General features: G+C 31.1%; 2 protein-coding genes and 2 long non-coding RNA genes across 16 annotated transcripts; 1 reads left to right on the top strand and 3 right to left on the bottom strand.

The window, feature by feature from the left end:
* Positions 1 to 46: 46 nt before the first annotated feature.
* On the bottom strand, positions 47 to 6,083 carry LOC145753277 (uncharacterized). Of its 6 annotated transcripts, none has more exons than XM_082569686.1 (11): positions 5,876 to 6,083; positions 2,562 to 2,777; positions 2,175 to 2,303; positions 1,844 to 1,926; positions 1,614 to 1,787; positions 1,484 to 1,548; positions 1,373 to 1,430; positions 1,188 to 1,296; positions 1,036 to 1,132; positions 761 to 968; positions 47 to 689 (listed from the first exon to the last, which is right to left on the bottom strand). In XM_082569686.1, the coding sequence occupies exons 5-9, from the start codon at positions 1,698 to 1,700 to the stop codon at positions 1,086 to 1,088; spliced, it is 366 nt and encodes a 121-aa protein (XP_082425812.1). In that variant the 5' UTR covers positions 1,701 to 1,787; positions 1,844 to 1,926; positions 2,175 to 2,303; positions 2,562 to 2,777; positions 5,876 to 6,083; the 3' UTR covers positions 47 to 689; positions 761 to 968; positions 1,036 to 1,085. The 6 variants fall into 6 exon arrangements, with proteins under 6 accessions (XP_082425812.1, XP_082425813.1, XP_082425811.1 ...); XM_082569687.1 differs by lacking the exon at positions 5,876 to 6,083 and adding an exon at positions 5,577 to 5,728; XM_082569685.1 differs by lacking the exon at positions 5,876 to 6,083 and adding an exon at positions 2,924 to 3,601.
* A 336-nt stretch (positions 6,084 to 6,419) lies between these two features.
* LOC145753979 (uncharacterized) lies at positions 6,420 to 12,084 on the bottom strand. Of its 3 annotated transcripts, none has more exons than XR_014283893.1 (11): positions 11,909 to 12,084; positions 8,953 to 9,164; positions 8,561 to 8,689; positions 8,231 to 8,313; positions 7,992 to 8,174; positions 7,862 to 7,926; positions 7,751 to 7,808; positions 7,566 to 7,674; positions 7,414 to 7,510; positions 7,109 to 7,346; positions 6,420 to 7,037 (listed from the first exon to the last, which is right to left on the bottom strand). It is a non-coding gene; the product is annotated as an uncharacterized LOC145753979 (long non-coding RNA). The 3 variants fall into 3 exon arrangements; XR_014283894.1 differs by having other exon boundaries at positions 8,610 to 8,689; XR_014283895.1 differs by having other exon boundaries at positions 8,561 to 8,675.
* On the top strand, positions 9,398 to 12,455 carry LOC145753977 (uncharacterized). The gene has a single exon (XM_082570543.1). The coding sequence runs from the start codon at positions 9,606 to 9,608 to the stop codon at positions 11,886 to 11,888; it is 2,283 nt and encodes a 760-aa protein (XP_082426669.1). The 5' UTR covers positions 9,398 to 9,605; the 3' UTR covers positions 11,889 to 12,455.
* LOC145753978 (uncharacterized) lies at positions 12,373 to 17,952 on the bottom strand. Of its 6 annotated transcripts, none has more exons than XR_014283892.1 (9): positions 17,817 to 17,952; positions 14,555 to 15,141; positions 13,997 to 14,306; positions 13,867 to 13,931; positions 13,756 to 13,813; positions 13,570 to 13,679; positions 13,414 to 13,510; positions 13,138 to 13,346; positions 12,373 to 13,066 (listed from the first exon to the last, which is right to left on the bottom strand). It is a non-coding gene; the product is annotated as an uncharacterized LOC145753978 (long non-coding RNA). The 6 variants fall into 6 exon arrangements; XR_014283888.1 differs by having other exon boundaries at positions 13,414 to 13,679; positions 13,997 to 14,167; positions 14,224 to 14,306; XR_014283891.1 differs by having other exon boundaries at positions 13,414 to 13,679; positions 14,555 to 14,669; positions 14,857 to 15,141.
* Positions 17,953 to 18,341: the final 389 nt, after the last annotated feature.

The following is an 18,341-nucleotide window of genomic DNA, read 5'->3' as shown; positions in this document are numbered from 1 at the left end:
AATCTTGCAAGTTGTTAAATAAATTCAAATATTTCGTTATCACATTTCTACTGAGTATTTTGTACTTCACACAAAAAATAAAAGCAGTAAACGAAATAGGACAAAAAAAAGTGAAAAACAAGAAATAGAGGATTACTTAGCTTGGTTAAATATTGGAATTTACAAGAAATTAAAGTTTATTGCACTTGCACATAAACCAGTTTGGGTGAAGTTGTTAATTTTAATGAAATTAAACACACTGAGAAATATACATCATTAAAAATAAATACATTTTTAAACTATACCACTTATTATATCTAGAACTAAAGTGTTGTAAAAACCAAGTTCTTCTTTTAACAAATTGTCATGATTCAACAAATTTAAATAAAAACTAAAATTAAAAATTGGATAATCAAAGATGAAAACAAAATAATATTTACAAAAATGAAACCACCATTCCTTAATTTGTAGCAAATATATGAAAATATATATTTGTGTAAATGCTTCAGTAGATAGGGGACTTCCGATGGGGTCAGGTTTACCTATTCTTGGGGGTAACTGGGGCACTTGGGGTTCTCATAGAGCTTTGGTGATCAGGGGCAAAGACTGAAATGATTGTGGAGTCATTAATGAAAAAGGAGGGGGTCTGGGGGGACTTGGGGGGTTGTTTGTTGGGGTTGATTAACGTCGGGGTTTCTGTTGTGCTTGGCCTGAAACAAAATATTTTCTTTGGTAACAAATATAAACTTTACTTAAAAACATTTCAATAAACTACTTCCACCTTGGTACAATCCAGTCCTAATCACTCGGAACTCTGTGTCTCGATTGTCCCGAGTTATCCTCACTCTGTGGCTCTCCTGGTGGTTGTGGTGTCAGTGTGGCTCCCCCTGTGTTCGGAAAACAACAGGAGGAGAGTCGATGTCGAGAGCAAAGTCGTAAACGTTGATCGAGGAGTTTTTTTGCAAGGAAGCAAATGGTTTAAACATTTCCTGAATTTATTTTGGATTATTCAAAATTATCTTTTTTATTTTTCACAATAAAACTAATATAACTCACCGGTTTACTTGATTCTTGATCCATTTGGATAGCTGGGTTAACTCCACCTCTCAATGCTGGGTTGGTTGGGTCCTGGAGGGCAATCTTTGGTCTTTCACTGTAACAAGAACAAATATAACAAACAACATAACTTAACTTATACATCAACATACTTGCAGTGGTCGAACCCAGGTCAAAAATGTTGGACGTTGGTCGAGCTTTCTGGGGTTTTTGTTTTCTTCTGTTTGGAGGTGAATTAATCGGGGGTTGGAATAATAAATTCTAAACATTTTAAATAATTTTTATTTTAAAGCTCTCTCTAAGTAGGACCAAGTAGTATGTAAATATTTGTGTTTACCTTATTTCCAGGAACATCATTTGTTGCTACTAGTTTGGGGTGAGGTGAATTCCAATTACTAAAATATAAGATTGTTAGAAAAGTAACTTTATATTTACAACACTAAGCTACCTGTTAGAAGGACGTTCAGACATGTGCGGTGTGTTGGGTTTGGGTGGAATTACTGGACTTTCACTCTAAACAAAAAGTTGAATATTTATTCTTAATTCAAAGCACAATTTACAACACTGACAAAACCTACCTCAAAACTGCCCCCTAGTGGATGACCTCCATCAAACAAGGTAGAAGGTGATCTTGGGGTGGAATATGGGGCTTGTCTACGGGGCATGTTAGGAAAGAATTGGACAACCAGGGGGGCTGAGGGGGTGCTCAGGGGTGTGCTTGGGAGGGGAGGAAAAGTGGAACCAAGATGGGCCTGGAACAATTAGGTTTCATAAACTTTTGATGATATTTTTAAACACTTGTACTTACATTATTAGTTCCAGTGATTGGTCTCCCAACTTCACCAAACAAATCGTCTTCCTCATCTTTGCTTTTTCATCTCAATTTTGGATCTAAAACAATAAAAAATTAGGTTGGTTTGTATTTTAAATATCATCTTTTATTAGACCTGAGGTTCTGGGTTTGAATCCCATGGCCACTATGTTGCATTATATGTGAATAAAACTATTAGTTTCATGGTTTAATTCTCAATGCTGCTTTGTTAAAACAATCTCAGCCTTAACAGTTGTTCCTCCTAATAAGTCCAAGAAGTAGCAGGTTAAAAGTCAACATCACCAAATCAATAAAGTTTTAAACTAACTTGAGACTGGGACAATGAAAGTAGAATTGGGTTCTCAATAAAAACCCACCCAGTTGTCTTCTCCATCTTTTAAGTTCTCACATCTGCACCATGGATTGGAAAGTGAGAGTTGTTCCTGCATAATGTTCGCTTTAAAACAATTTTGTAATTCATTTTATGGCTTGATTTACAAAAACAATTAACATAATATGGTTTAAATATTGACCATTTATGTTTTAAGTTTATATAAATAAAATAATCATTGCAACAATTTACGTGACAAAAATTATGATTTAAATATAACATGACCACATTTACTGAGTTTAATAAGAAGTAATTTATAAACACAGCTCTCCACAATAATGTTGCTTAAAGTTGTATTTAAAAAAGTAATAAACATCAGATCACCTGCCATGACTCAAGATTTACAAATAAGATGGCCACAAGGTTCGATCTTCACATCCTTGTCGTTCTCGGCACAGATCTTACAAAGTTGGAACGTTGATCTCGCAATAAAGCTCGTATTGTTTCTGTTAGACGTGGACGAGTTTTTCCTCATGTTGGTTTTCACATTAAGAGTTGAAAGGTCAGGGTTCGTAGGGTGACCCTTAGGAAGTAAATGGCCTAAAAAAAAACAGTTATGAAAATACAAAAAAATTAAAATTTATAAATTTAAGTACACATTGAAACAATTAAATATTAAAATATTTGCACAAATAAATTAATCCTTTTCAGCAATTAAAATAAATCTAACACCAGTGAAGCAGAACCTGTTGGTTGCTTAGAAACGTTGTTGTGGAGCTATTGTTAGAATTTGTGAAACAAGATCTCTTTTATTATTTCTATCATTGACACTATTATTTGAGTTTGTACCCATAGATTTAAGTTAACTAACCTAACAAAATGTTTAGTATTAATTAAATCAAAATACCAGGAAGTTAATATCTAAGAAATATTTAATAATTATTTTGGGAATTACAAAATTAAAGCAAGGCACTTATTTATAAACATAAAGTTTGATTTAAAAAATTATTTGATTAAAAATGAAATTTAAAGAAATGGAAAATAAACTTGCTGCTGAGTTTGAAGAATTCTGTAAAGAAACACAAGTTGTTGTTTATAAGACCTTGTCTGATACAGAATTAGATAAACTTGCTGTTGCATTGGAACAAGTTTTAGTTGAAACACAAGATCGTATGTGGAAGGAATTTAAAAATGCTGTTGAGTTTGAACTATTCTGTAAAGAAACACAAGTTGTTGTTTTAAAAAACACCATTTCTGATACAAAGTTAAATAAACTTGTTGCAGAATTAGAACAACTTTTGGTTAAATCACAAATTGAAAAAAGGAAGGAAAATAAATTTGCTGCTGAGTTTGAGCAATTCTGTCAAGAAACTGATGTAGTCGTTTACAAAACCACCATGTCTAATACAAAGTTAAATAAACTTGCTGCTGAGTTAAAACAACTTTGTGTAGAAACACAAGATGGAAAGTGGAAGGAAAATAAACCACAAGAATCAGCAAAAATTCTCCACAAAATGGGGTTGCTTTATAAGGAGAAAAGTCCTGATAAATTGAGCTTGATAAGAAGTTGTGCACTTTTAAATTCAGCTATAGTGAGAAATCCTTCAAATGTTGAAACAATTAAGAAAGATCTGGATAATCTTTGCTCACATTTGCTTAAAATATCAAAAGCAGATCAATCTTTGGCAAATTTAAGAAATATTTCTGCAAAAGTTGCTGTAAAAGTCAAAAAACTGAGAGAAAATACTGAAAATAAATTGTCACAGTTAGAACATATTCCTTATGAAATAGCTGAAGCAAAATTAAAAAAACTAGAATGCAATAAAATACAAACAGTTTGTGCTATACAAGATGATATAGCCAATCAATACACTTTTTTCATGAAATTTATAGCTGAAAAGTGTGTTAAAATCATGGGAAAACCTCCATGTGAATTTGCCATAGCTGGAATGGGGTCTCTTGCACGAAAAGAAATAACTCCTTACTCTGATTTTGAGCACATTATTTTGCTGGATGACAACAAGAAAGTGGATAACAACACTCTGGAATATTTTAGACGGTTTTCTGTAGTTTTTCATTTTATTATCATGAATTTAGGAGAAACTATGATTCCATGTGTTGCAATTCCATCTTTAAACGATTATTACAACAAAAGTGGAATTGATTGGTTTTTTGATTGCATTTCTAAACGAGGAATTTCCTTTGATGGAATGATGCCACATGCTTGCATTTTTCCACTAGGAAGACAAGAAGGTACCACAAACAAGCCATGGCAAACAGAACTAATTCAACCTGTCAGTGAAATGATTAAGTATCTTGACTTTAAAGTGGATTTAGACAATGGTTATCACTTAGCCGATGTGTTAAAACGAACATGTTTTGTTTATGGAGATAAAAAAATTCACAAGCAATATTGTGATCTGGTTAAACAAAAACTTGAAACAAAGGATTCTTCTAAAATTAAATCAGATTTAATTCAAGAGTTAAATAAAATAGATTTTGGGTCATATATTGGTGCATTACAAATAAACAATCAAAAGTTTAACATGAAACAAATTCTGTACAGAACTATATCGTTATTCTTGACAATTATTTGTAATTTCCACAAAGTTTTTACCACTGGATTTGAAGCAATAAATGAGTTAGAAAAACAAGTTATAATTGATTCAAAGACGTCCCATCATCTTAAGTATGCTTTGTCTGTTGCTTGTGAAGTAAGACTAAAACTTTATAGAAAAAAAACAAAACAAGATAATTATATTGATAAAGGAAAAACTTTTCAAGGTTTAGATTACGATCCTGCTCAAGAATTAATTCTAGCTGTTGGAGCAGCAAGTCTTGTGAGATATTTTGAAATTTTAAGAAATTTACAAATAATAACTCTAATTCAAAAAAAACAAAAAGAAAATAACTTTTTAAATAAAATCCACATTCCAGATCAACAAACTTTAAGTTTAGGATATTGGGCAGATTTGCACATTTTACGTCAAGACAAACAAATTATATCAGAATGGGAGAAAACAGAATCTATAAACTGTTTAAAAAATGACATCCATGGGCTTCTAATTCAATTTTGTGTTTGTAATGCTTATTTTGGTGAAGAAAACTTTAAAGTTGCATTAGAGATGCTTCAACAAATAAGACCTCATATTCAACCTGGACATGTGTTATATCTTGGTTGTTTTCATTTAACAATAGAATGTCTTCATGCATTAAAAAAATATGAGCAAATAGAAACAATATCTCAACCATTTCTTCAACACTTTCCAATACCAAACCAGGATATTAGATTACAACTTAAAATACTTGATAAATGTGCTCGCGCACAATTTCACCTTTACAAACCAGAAGTTGCACTTTTAACTTATTTACAACATTTAAAAATTGATCAAAACTTACTTTTAGAAAGGCCTGATGAAATGTCAAGTATATATCGAGGTATAGGAACATGTTATATGATATTTGGTAAATATGAACAAGCAATATTACAATATAACAAAGCACAAACTCAACTAAACAAACTAACAGTTAAGCCCACAATAGTACAACATGAAATTTACCTTGTTTTACACTTATGCTACAAAGCATTGGGAAAACAAAATAAAGCTTTTAAGTATTATAAACTAGCTGTTGAAATATACCAACAATGCAGTAAAACTGAAAAACAACAATTAATAAATGACTAACAACAGACTTACCCCACCACCACAACAAGGTCAAAAGGTTAAATAAATTCTACCTATGAGACCTGGTGCAAAATAATTCCAATAACTTAAGATCTTAAAACGACGAGTTTTAATTGTCCCAGCTTTCTAGAACGTTTAACAAACTCTTTATTGAAATTAAATAAAAAACAAACAGAAAAATTAACTCAACATTTTTGCGAAAATATTGCTTAGTCACATGTTATTACTCATTATAAATGACGTCATAATATTTTATTTCGATTTATCCTCGATGTGAAATGGTCGACTTTAATCTTTGATTTTAAATGTAATATAAGCTTTAAGTTAAATAAAATATTGTTTAAAATTGAAACTGATATTTTTATTGTAATTTTTGTTACGTAAAACCTTAAAATTATATCTTTTTAATTTAATAAACAAAACCCAACCAAAGTTAAAAACAATTCCTAAAATAAAAGTTTTAAACAATCTTGCAAGTTGTTAAATAAATTCAAATATTCTGTTATCACATTTCTACTGAGTATTTTGTACTTTACACAAAAAATAAAAGCAGTAAACGAAATAGGACGAAAAAAAGTGAAAAACAAGAAATAGAGGATTACTTAGCTTGGTTAAATATTGGAATTTACAAGAAATTAAAGTTTATTGCACTTGCACATAAACCAGTTTGGGTAAAGTTGTTAATTTTAATGAAATTAAACACACTGAAAAATATACATCATTAAAAGTAAATACATTTTTAAATAAAGCACTTATTATATCTAGAACTAAAGTGATGTAAAAACCAAGTTCTTCTTTTAACAAATTGTCATGATTCAACAAATTTAAATAAGAACTAAAATTAAAAATTGGATAATCAAAGATAAAAACAAAATAATATTTACAAAAATGAAACCACCATTCCTTGATTTGTAGCAAATATATGAAAATATTTATTTGTGTTAATGCTACAGTAGATAGGGGACTTCCGATGGGGTCTGGTTTACCCATTCTTTGGGGTAACTGGGGCACTTGGGGTTCCTATGGAGATTTGGTGGTCAGGAGCAAGGACTGAGATGATAGTGGGCAAAACAGTATTAATGAAACAGTACGGTGTCTGGGGGGGACTTGGGGGGTTGTTTATTTGGGTTGTTCAACTGGGTTGATTAACGTCGGGGTTTCTGTTGTGCTTGGCCTGAAACAAAATATTTTCTTTGGTAACAAATATAAACTTTACTTAAAAACATTTCAATAAACTACTTCCACCTTGGTACAATCCAGTCGTAATCACTCGGAACTTTGTGTCTTTATTGTCCCGAGTTATCCTCACTCTGTGGCTTCCCTGGTGGTCGTGGTGTCAGTGTGGCGCCCCTGGTGGTCGTGGTGTCAGTGTAGCGCCTCCCTGTATTCAGAAAACAACAGGAGAAGAGTCGATGTTGTGGGCAAGGTTGTAAACGTCGATCAAGGAGTTTTTTTGCATAGAAGCAAATGGTTTAAACATTTCCTGAATTTAATTTGGATTATTTAATATTATCTTTTTTATTTTTCACAATAAAACTAATATAACTCACCGGTTTACTTGATTCTTGATCCATTTGGAAAGCTGGGTTAACTCCAACTCTCAATGCTGGGTTGGGTGGGTCCTGGAGGGCAATCTTTGGTCTCTCACTGTAACAAGAACAAATATAACAAACAACATAACTTAACTTATACACCAACATACTTGCAGTGGTCGAACCCAGGTCAAAAATGTTGGACGTTGGTCGAGCTTTCTGGGGTTTTTATTTTCTTCTGTTTGGAGGTGAATTAATCGGGGGTTGGAATAATAAGCTCTAAACATTTTAAATAATTTTCATTTTAAAGCTCTCTCTAAGTAGGACCAAGTAGTATGTAAATATTTGTGTTTACCTTATTTCCAGGAACATCATTTGTTGCTACTAGTTTGGGGTGAGGTGAATTCCAATTACTAAAATATAACATTGTTAGAAAAGTAACTTTATATTTACAACACTAAGCTACCTGTTAGAAGGACGTTCAGACATGTGCGGTGTGTTGGGTTTGGGTGGAATTACTGGACTTTCACTCTAAACAAAAAGTTGAATATTTATTCTTAATTCAAAGCACAATTTACAACACTGACAAAACCTACCTCAAAACTGCCCCCTAGTGGATAACCTTCCTCAAACAAGGTTCAAGGTGACCCTGGGGTGGAGAGTGGGGCTTGTCTACGGGCATCTTAGGAAAAAATTGGACAATCAGGGGGCCCAAGGGGGAGCTCAGGGGTGGTGTTGGATGTGCTTGGGAAGGGAGGAAAAGTGGAACCAAGATGGGCCTGGAACAATTAGGTTTTATAAACTTTTGATGATATTTTTAAACACTTGTACTTACATTATTAGTTCCAGTGATTGGTCTCCCAACTTCACCAAACAAATCTTCTTCCTCATCTTTGCTTTTTCATCTCAATTTTGGATCTAAAACAATAAAAAATTAGGTTGTTTGTATTTTAAATCACATCTTTTATTAGACCTGAGGTTCTGGGTTTGAATCCTATGGCCACTATGTTGCATTATATGTGAATAAAACTATTAGTTTCATGGTTTAACTCTCAATGCTGCTTTGTTAAAACAATCTCAGCCTTAACAGTTGTTCCTCCTAATAAGTCCAAGAAGTAGCAGGTTAAAAGTCAACATCACCAAATCAATAAAGTTTTAAACTAACTTGAGACTGGGACAATGAAAGTAGAATTGGGTTCTCAATAAAAACCCACCCAGTTGTCTTCTTCATCTTTTAAGTTCTCATATCTGCACCATGGATTGGAAAGTGAGAGTTGTTCCTGCATAATGTTCGCTTTAAAACAATTTTGTAATTCATTTTATGGCTTGATTTACGAAAACAATTAACATAATATAATTTAAATATTGACCACTTATGTTTTAAGTAAATATAAATAAAATAATCATTTACAGCAACAATTTATGTGACAAAAATTATGATTTAAAAAATAACATGACCACATTTACTGAGTTTAATAAGAAGTAATTTATAAACACAGCTCTCCACAATAATGTTGCTTAAAGTTGTATTTAAAAAAGTAATAAACATTAGATCACCTGCCATGACTCAAGATTTACAAATAAGATGGCCACAAGGTTTGATCTTCACATCCTTGTCGTTCTCGGCACAGATCTTACAAAGTTGGAACGTTGATCTCGCAATAAAGCTTGTATTGTTCCTGTGAGACGCAGATGTGTTCTTCCTCATTGTTGGTTTTCACATAGAGTGTTGAAAGGTCAGGGTACGTAGGTCAACCATCAGGATAAAACTATGTTAAAAAAAAACAATTAAAAAGTACAAAATATTAAAATTTTAGTTTACCCACTTTGTTATTTAAAATATTTGAATATTGGAATTTTAGTATAAAATAAATTCAATCTATGGAAAACAAAAAATTAAAATAATAACGGTTAAAGCAACCATGTATACAGGCTTAGTGAAGCAGAACTTTTAGTTGCATGCAAAAAAGTGACGTAAAGCCATTGTTTGGGATCGGTAAAGCAGAACCTTTCATAGTTTTTGTTATTTGGTCTGTTATTCAAAAACTGAGTTAACTAAATAGACAGAATTTTTTGTATTAAATAAATCAAAAAACCAAAAAGTCAAATTCTGAAAAATAATTAAAAATTTTTTTGGGAATTCGTGAATTAAAGCAAGGCACTAATTTATAATCATAAAATTTTAGTTTTAAAAAATTTTTTGATTAAAAATGAAATTTAAAGAGAAGGAAAATAAACTTGCTGCTGAGTTAAAACAACTTTGTGTAGGAACACAAGATGGAAAGTGGAAGAAAAATAAACCACAAGAATCAGCAAAAATTCTACACAAAATGGGGTTGCTTTATAAGGAGAAAAGTCCTGATAAATTGAGCTTGATAAGAAGTTGTGCACTTTTAAATTCAGCTATAGTGAGAAATCCTTCAAATGTTGAAACAATTAAGAAAGATTTGGATAATCTTTGCTCACATTTGCTTAAAATATCAAAAGCAGAACAATCTTTGGCAAATTTAAGAAATGTTTCTGCAAAAGTTACAGAAAGAGTTAAAAAACTGAGAGAAAATACTGTAAATAAATTGTTGCAGTTAGAACATATTCCTTATGAAATATCAGAAGCAAAATTAAAACAACTAGAATGTGCTAAAATACAAACAGTTTGTGCTATACAAGATGATATAGCCAGTCAATATACTTCTATCATGCAATTTATAGCTGAAAAGTGTGTTAAAATCATGGGAAAACCTCCATGTAAATTTGCCATAGCTGGAATGGGGTCTCTTGCACGAAAAGAAATAACTCCTTACTCTGATTTTGAGCACATTATTTTGCTGGATGACAACAAGAAAGTGGATAACAACACTCTGGAATATTTTAGATGGTTTTCTGTAGTTTATCATTTTATTATCATGAATTTAGGAGAAACTATTATTCCAAGTGTTGCAATTCCATCCCTAAATGATTTTACCATTAAAAATATTGGTGACTGGTTCTTTGACAGTTTTACAAAACGAGGAATTTGTTTTGATGGAATGATGCCACATGCTTGCAAGTTTCCACTAGGAAGACAAGAAGGTACCACAAACAAGCCATGGTCAACAGAACTGATTCAACCTGTCAGTGAAATGATCAAGTATCTGGACTCTGAAGTGGATTTAAAGAATGGTTATCACTTAGCTGATGTGTTGAAACGAACATGTTTTGTTTATGGAGATGAAGAAATTTACAAGCAATATTGTGATCTGGTTAAACAAAAACTTGATACAAAAGATTTTTTCAAAGCCAAATCAGATTTAGTTCAAAAATTAAATAAAATAGATTTTGGGTCATATACTTATGCATTAGAAATAAACAATAAAAAGTTTAACATAAAACAAATTCTGTACAGAACAATTTCATTATTCTTGACAATTATTTGTGATTTTCACAAAGTTTTCACCACTGGATTTGAAGCAATAAATGAGTTAGAAAAACAAAAAATAATTGACTCAAGGACTTCCCATCATCTTAAGTGTGCTCTGTCTGTTGCTTGTGAAGTTAGACTAAAACTTTACACAAAAAAACAAGGTCAAGATGATTATATTGATAAAGGAAAAACTTTTCGAGGTTTAAACGATTTTGATCCAGCTCAAAAATTAATTCAAGCTGTTGGAGCAGCAAGTCTTGTGAGATATTTTGAAATTTTAAGAAATTTAAAAACAATAACTCTAATTCAAAAAAAAGAGAATAACTTTTTAAATAAAATCCACATTCCAGATCAACAAACTTCAAGTTTTGAATATTGGGAGAGTTTAAATGTTTTATGTCAAGACAAACAAATTATATTAGAGTGGGAAAAAAAAAAATCTTTAAACTGGTTAAAAAATGTCAACCACGAGCTTGAAATTAAATTTTGTGTTTGTAAAGCATATTTTGTTGAAGAAAACTATAAAATTGCATTAAAGTTGTCTGAACAAATAAGACCTCATATTCAACCTGATCATGAGTTATATCTTTATTGTTTTCAGTTAACAATGGAATGTCTCTCTGCATTAAAAGAATATGAGCAAATAGAAACAATATCTCAACCATTTCTTCAACAATTTCCAATACTAAACCAGGATATTAGATCACAGCTTATAATACTTGAAAAATGTGGCCACTCACAACTTCAACTTAACAAGCCAAAAGTTGCACTTTCAACTTATTTACAACATTTAAAAATTGATAAAAACTTATATTTAGAATGTCCAAGTGAAATGTCCGATATATATCGAGGTATGGGAGCATGTTATCACATTCTTCGTAAATATGAACAAGCAATATCACAATTCAACAAAGCACAAACTCAACTAAACAAACTAACAGTTAAAAAAACAGCGGTACAACTTGATATTTATAATGTTTTATACTTAAGCTACAAAGCATTGGGTAAACAAGATGAAGCTTTAAAGTATTATAAACTAGCTGATGAAATATACCAACAATTTAGTGAAACTGAAAAACAACAATTAGAATAAATAACTAACAACAGACTTACCCCACCACAACAAGGTCAAAAGGTTAAGTTAATTCTACCTGTAAGACCTGGTGCAAAATAATTCCAATATCTTGAGATCTTATAACGACGAGTTTTAATTGTCCCAGCTTTCTAGAACGTTTAACAAACTCTTTATTGAAATTAAATAAAAAACAAACAGAAAAATTAACTCGACATTTTCGCGAAAATATTGCTTAGTCACATGTTATTACTCACCATAAATGACGTCATAATATTTTATTTCGAATTATCCTCGATGTGAGATGGTCGACTTTAAGCATAGATCTTAAATGTAATATAAGCTTTAAGTTAAATTAAAATATTGTTTAAAATTGAAACTGATATTTTTATTGTAATTTTTGTTACGTAAAACCTTAAAATTATATTTTTTTGGTTTAATAAAAAAAAAACAACCCAAGTTAAAAACAATTCCTAAAATAAAAGTTTTAAACAATCTTGCAAGTTGTTAAATAAATTCAAATATTCTGTTATCACATTTCTACTTAGTATTTTGTACTTGAAACATAAAAAATAAAAGCAGTAAACGAAATAGGACGGAAAAATGTAAAAAACAAGAAATAGAGGATTACTTAGCTTGGTTAAATATTGGAACTTACAAAAAATTAAAGTTTATTGCACTTGCACATAAACCAGTTTGGGTGAAGTTGTTAATTTTAATGAAATTCAACACACTGAAAAATATACATCATTAAAAATAAATACATTTTTAAATTATACCACTTATTATAATTAGAACTAAAGTGTTGTAAAAACCAAGTTCTTCTTTTAACAAATTGTCATGATTCAACAAATTTAAATAAGAACTAAAATTAAAAATTGGATAATCAAAGATAAAAACAAAATAATATTTACAAAAATGAAACCACCATTCCTTGATTTGTAGCAAATATATGAAAATATTTATTTGTGTAAATGCTACAGTAGATAGGGGACTTCTGATGGGGTCAGGTTTACCTATTCTTGGGGGTAACTGGGGCACTTGGGGTTCCCATGAAGGTTTAGTGGTCAGGGATAAAGACTGAGATGATTGTGGGGTCATTAATGAAACAGCAGGGGGTCTGGAGGGGACTTTGGGGGGTTGTTTGTTAGGGTTGTTCAACTGGGTTGATTAACGTCGGGGTTTCTGTTGTGCTTGGCCTGAAACAAAATATTTTCTTTGGTAACAAATATAAACTTTACTTAAAAACATTTCAATAAACTACTTCCACCTTGGTACAATCCAGTCGTAATCACTCGGAACTCTGTGTCTCAATTGTCCTGAGTTATTATCACTCTGTGGCTCCCCTGGTGGTCGTGGTGTCAGTGTGGCTCCCCCCTGTGGTCAGGAAACAACAAGAGAAGAATCGATGTTGTAGGCAAAGTCGTAAACGTCAATCGAGTAGTTTTTTTGCAAGGAAGCAAATGGTTTAAACATTTCCTGAATTTATTTTGGATTATTCAATATTATCTTTTTTATTTTTCACAATAAAACTAATATAACTCACCGGTTTACTTAATTCTTGATCCATTTGGAAAGCTGGGTTAACTCCACTTCTCAATGCTGGGTTGGTTGGGTGGGTCCTGGAGGGCATTCTTTGGTCTCTCACGGTAACAAGAACAAATATAACAAACAACATAACTTAACTTATACACCAACATACTTGCAGTGGTCGAACCCAGGTCAAAAATGTTGGACGTTGGTCGAGCTTTCTGGGGTTTTGGTTTTCTTCTGTTTGGGAGGTGAATTAATCGGGGGTTGAAATAATAAATTCTAAACATTTTAAATAATTTTCATTTTAAAGCTCTCTCTAAGTAGGACCAAGTAGTGTGTAAATATTTGTGTTTACCTTATTTCCAGGAACATCGTTTGTTGCTACTAGTTTGGGGTGAGGTGAATTCCAATTACTAAAATATAACATTGTTAGAAAAGTAACTTTATATTTACAACACTAAGCTACCTGTTAGAAGGACGTTCAGACAAGTGCGGTGTGTTGGGTTTGGGTGAAATTACTGGACTTTCACTCTAAACAAAAAGTTGAATATTTATTCTTAATTCAAAGCACAATTTACAACACTGACAAAACCTACCTTAAAACTGCCCCTTAGTGGATGACATCCACCAAATAAGGTTGAAAGTGACTCTGGGGTGGGGAGTGGGGCTTGTCCCTGGGGCATGTTAGGAAAAAATTGGACAACCAGGGGTGCCAAGGGTGTGTTGGATGTGCTTGGGAAGGAAGGAAAAGTGGAACCAAGATGGGCCTGGAACAATTAGGTTTCATAAACTTTTAATGCTATTTTTAAACACTTGTTCTTACATTATTAGTTCCAGTAATTGGTCTTCCAACTTCACCAAACAAATCTTCTTCCTCATCTTTGCTTTTTCATCTCAATTTTGGATCTAAAACAATAAAAAATTAGGTTGGTTTGTATTTTAAATATCATCTTTTATTAAACCTGAGGTTCAGGGTTTGAATCCCATGGCCACCATGTTGCATTATATGTGAATAAAACTATTAGTTTCATGGTTTAATTCTCAATGCTGCTTTGTTAAAACAATCTCAGCCTTAACAGTTGTTCCTCCTAATAAGTCCAAGAAGTAGCAGGTTAAAAGTCAACATCACCAAATCAATAAAGTTTTAAACTAACTTGAGACTGGGACAATGAAAGTAGAATTGGGTTCCCAATAAAAACCCACCCAGTTGTCTTCTCCATCTTTTAAGTTCTCACATCTGCACCATGGATTGGAATGTGAGAGTTGTTCCTGCATAATGTTCGCTTTAAAACAATTTTGTAATTCATTTTATGGCTTAATTAACAAAAACAATTAACATAATATGGTTTAAATATTGACCACTTATGTTTTAAGTAAATATAAATAAAATAATCATTTACAGTAACAATTTATGTGACAAAAATTATGATTTAAAAAATAACACAACCACATTTACTGAGTTTAATAAGAAGTAATTTATAAACACAGCTCTCCACAATAATGTTGCTTAAAGTTGTATTTAAAAAAGTAATAAACATCAGATCACCATGACTCAAGATTTACAAATAAGATGGCCACAAGGTTCGATCTTCACATCCTTGTCGTTCTCGGCACAGATCTTACAAAGTTGGAACGTTGATCTTGCAATAAAGCTCATATTAGTCCTGTGAGATGTAGATGTGTTCTTCCTCATTGTTGGTTTTCACATGGAGGGTTAAAAGATCAGGGTTCATAAGTCAACCTTCAAAAAGTAAAAACAAATTGAGCTAAAAACTAGTTGTTCAACATTTTGCAAAAATAAATTGCTTTATTTTGTCATTTAAATAACCCCAAAAATAAGAAAACAAAATCTAAAAATAAATAATATTTAAAGTTATTAGATTCAGGCAACAAATGTTTAGTATTTTAACGTTTTATGAGTTGATATTGTGAACAAAAAATTTATATTTGTCATTAAATGTTTACTTAGCAAACAACCTCGTGACCAAGTTATTTCACAATATCATTTTAACGATTATTATTTAAAGTTTAATACTGTGGCAGTAGGGCAATAATTTACATTTGAGTAAAATAATAAGAACTAAAAATGAAATTTAAAGAAAAGGAAAATAAACTTGCTGCTGAGTTAAAACAACTTTGTGTAGAAACACAAGATGGAAAGTGGAAGGAAAATAAACCACAAGAATCAGCAAAAATTCTCCACAAAATGGGGTTGCTTTATAAGGAGAAAAGTCCTGATAAATTGAGCTTGATAAGAAGTTGTGCACTTTTAAATTCAGCTATAGTGAGAAATCCTTCAAATGTTCAAACAATTAAGAAAGATCTGGATAATCTTTGTTCACATTTGCTTAAAATATCAAAAGCAGATCAATCTTTGGCAAATTTAACAAATATTTCTGCAAAAGTTGCTGAAAAAGTTAAAAAGCTAAGAGAAAATACTGAAAATAAATTGTCACAGTTAGAACATATTCCATTCGAAATATCAGAAGCAAAATTAAAACAACTAGAATGTGATAAAATACAAACAGTTTGTGCTATACAAGATGATATAGCCAGTCAATACACTTCTATCATGCAATTTATAGCTAAAAAGTGTGTTAAAATCATGGGAAAACCTCCATGTAAATTTGCCATAGCTGGAATGGGGTCTCTTGCACGAAAAGAAATAACTCCTTACTCTGATTTTGAGCACATTATTTTGCTGGATGACAACAAGAAAGTGGATAACAACACTCTGGAATATTTTAAATGGTTTTCTGTCATTTTTCATTTTATTATCATGAATTTAGGAGAAACCATCATTCCATGTGTTGCAATTCCATCTTTAAACGATTATTACAACAAATGTGGAATTGATTGGTTTTTTGATTGCTTTTCTGAACAAGGAATTTCTTTTGATGGAATGATGCCACATGCTTGCATTTTTCCACTAGGAAGACGAGAAGGTACCACAAACAAGCCATGGTCAACAGAACTAATTCAACCTGTCAGTGAAATGATCAAGTATCTTGACTCTGATGTTGATTTAAAGAATGGTTATCACTTAGCTGATGTGTTAAAACGAACATGTTTTGTTTATGGAGATGAAGAAATTTACAAGCAATATTGTGATCTGGTTAAACAAAAACTTGAATCAAAAGATTTTTTTAAAACCATATTAGATTTAGTTCAAGAGTTAAATAAAATACATTTCTGGCCATCTACTGATGCATTAGGCATAAACAATAAAAAGTTTAACATGAAACAAATTCTGTACAGAACTATATCATTATTCTTGACAATTATTTGTGACTTTCACAAAGTTTTTACCACTGGATTTAAGGCAATAAATGAGTTAGAAAAACAAAAAATTATTGACTCAAGGACTTCCCATCATCTTAAGTATGCTCTGTCTGTTGCTTGTGAAGTTAGACTAAAACTTTACACAAATAAACAAGGTCAAAATGATTATATTAATAAAGGAAAAACTTTTCGAGGTTTAGAATACAATCCTGCTCAAGAATTAATTCAAGCTGTTGGACCGGCTAGTCTTGTGAGATATTTTGAAATTTTAATGAATTTAAAAAATCTTCAAACAGAACAAGAAGAAAACAAGTTTTTAAATAAAGTCCACATTTTAGATCAACAAACTTCAAGTTTACAATATTGGGCGAGTTTACGCATTTTACGTCAAAATAAACAAATTATATCAGAATGGAAGAAAAGAAAATCTTTAAACTGGTTAAAAAATGACAACTACGGGCTTGAAATTAAATTTTATGTTTGTAATGCTTATTTTGCTGAAGAAAACTTTAAAGTTGCATTAAATTTGCTTGAACAAATAAGATCTCATGTTCAACCTGGTCATTTCCTATATCTTAGCTGGTTACAATTAACAATGGAATGTCTCTTTACATTAAAAGAATATAAGCAAATAGAAACATTATCTAAACCAGTTCTTCAACACTTTCCAATACCAAACCAGGATATTGAATTACAACTTTTAATACTTAAAAATTGTGCCCAACCACAACTTGAACTTAACAAACCAAAAGTTGCACTTTTAACTTATTTACAACATTCAAATATTAATGAAAACTTAGAATGTCCAAGTGAAATGTCAAGTATATATCAAGGTATGGGAGGATGTTATTACAATCTTGGTAAATATAAACAAGCAAAATCACAACTCAAAAAAGCACAAACTCAACTAAAGAAACTAACAGTTAAGTCAACTTTAGCAGAACATAATATTTATGATGGTTTACACAAATGCTACAAAGCATTGGGTAAACAAGATAAAGCTTTAAAGTATGGCAAACTAGCTGATGAAATATACCAACAATGCAGTGAAACTGAAAAACGAGAATTAGAATGAAATAACTAACAACAGACTTACCCCACCACAACAAGGTTAAAAGGTTAAATTAATTCTACCTGTAAGACCTGGTGCAAAATAATTCCAATATCTTGAGATCTTATAACGATAAGTTTTAATTGTCCCAGCTTTCTAGAACATTTAACAAACTCTTTATTGAAATTAAATAAAAAACAAACAGAAAAATTAACTCAACATTTTTGCGAAAATATTGCTTAGTCACATGTTATTACTCACCATAAATGACGTCATAATATTTTATTTCGATTTATCCTCGATGTGAGATGGTCGACTTTAATCTTTTATTTTAAATGTAATATAAGCTTTAAGTTAAATTAAAATATTGTTTAAAATTGAAACTGATATTTTTATTGTAATTTTTGTTCTGTAAAACCTTAAAATTATATCTTTTTAATTTAATAAACAAAACCCAACCAAAGTTAAAAACAATTCCTAAAATAAAAGTTTTAAACAATCTTGCAAGTTTTTAACTAAATCAAAACATTCTGTTAAACATAACATTTTTACTGAGTATTTTCTACTTAAAAATATAAAAAATAAAAGCAGTAAACGAAATAGGACAA

This window comes from Corella eumyota, chromosome 5 (genome assembly GCF_963082875.1).
Source record: "Corella eumyota chromosome 5, kaCorEumy4.1, whole genome shotgun sequence".
Taxonomy (NCBI): Eukaryota; Metazoa; Chordata; class Ascidiacea; order Phlebobranchia; family Corellidae; genus Corella; species Corella eumyota.
The sequence above is the reverse complement of the archived record's forward strand: the minus strand, read 5'-3'. Positions and strand labels throughout refer to the sequence as shown.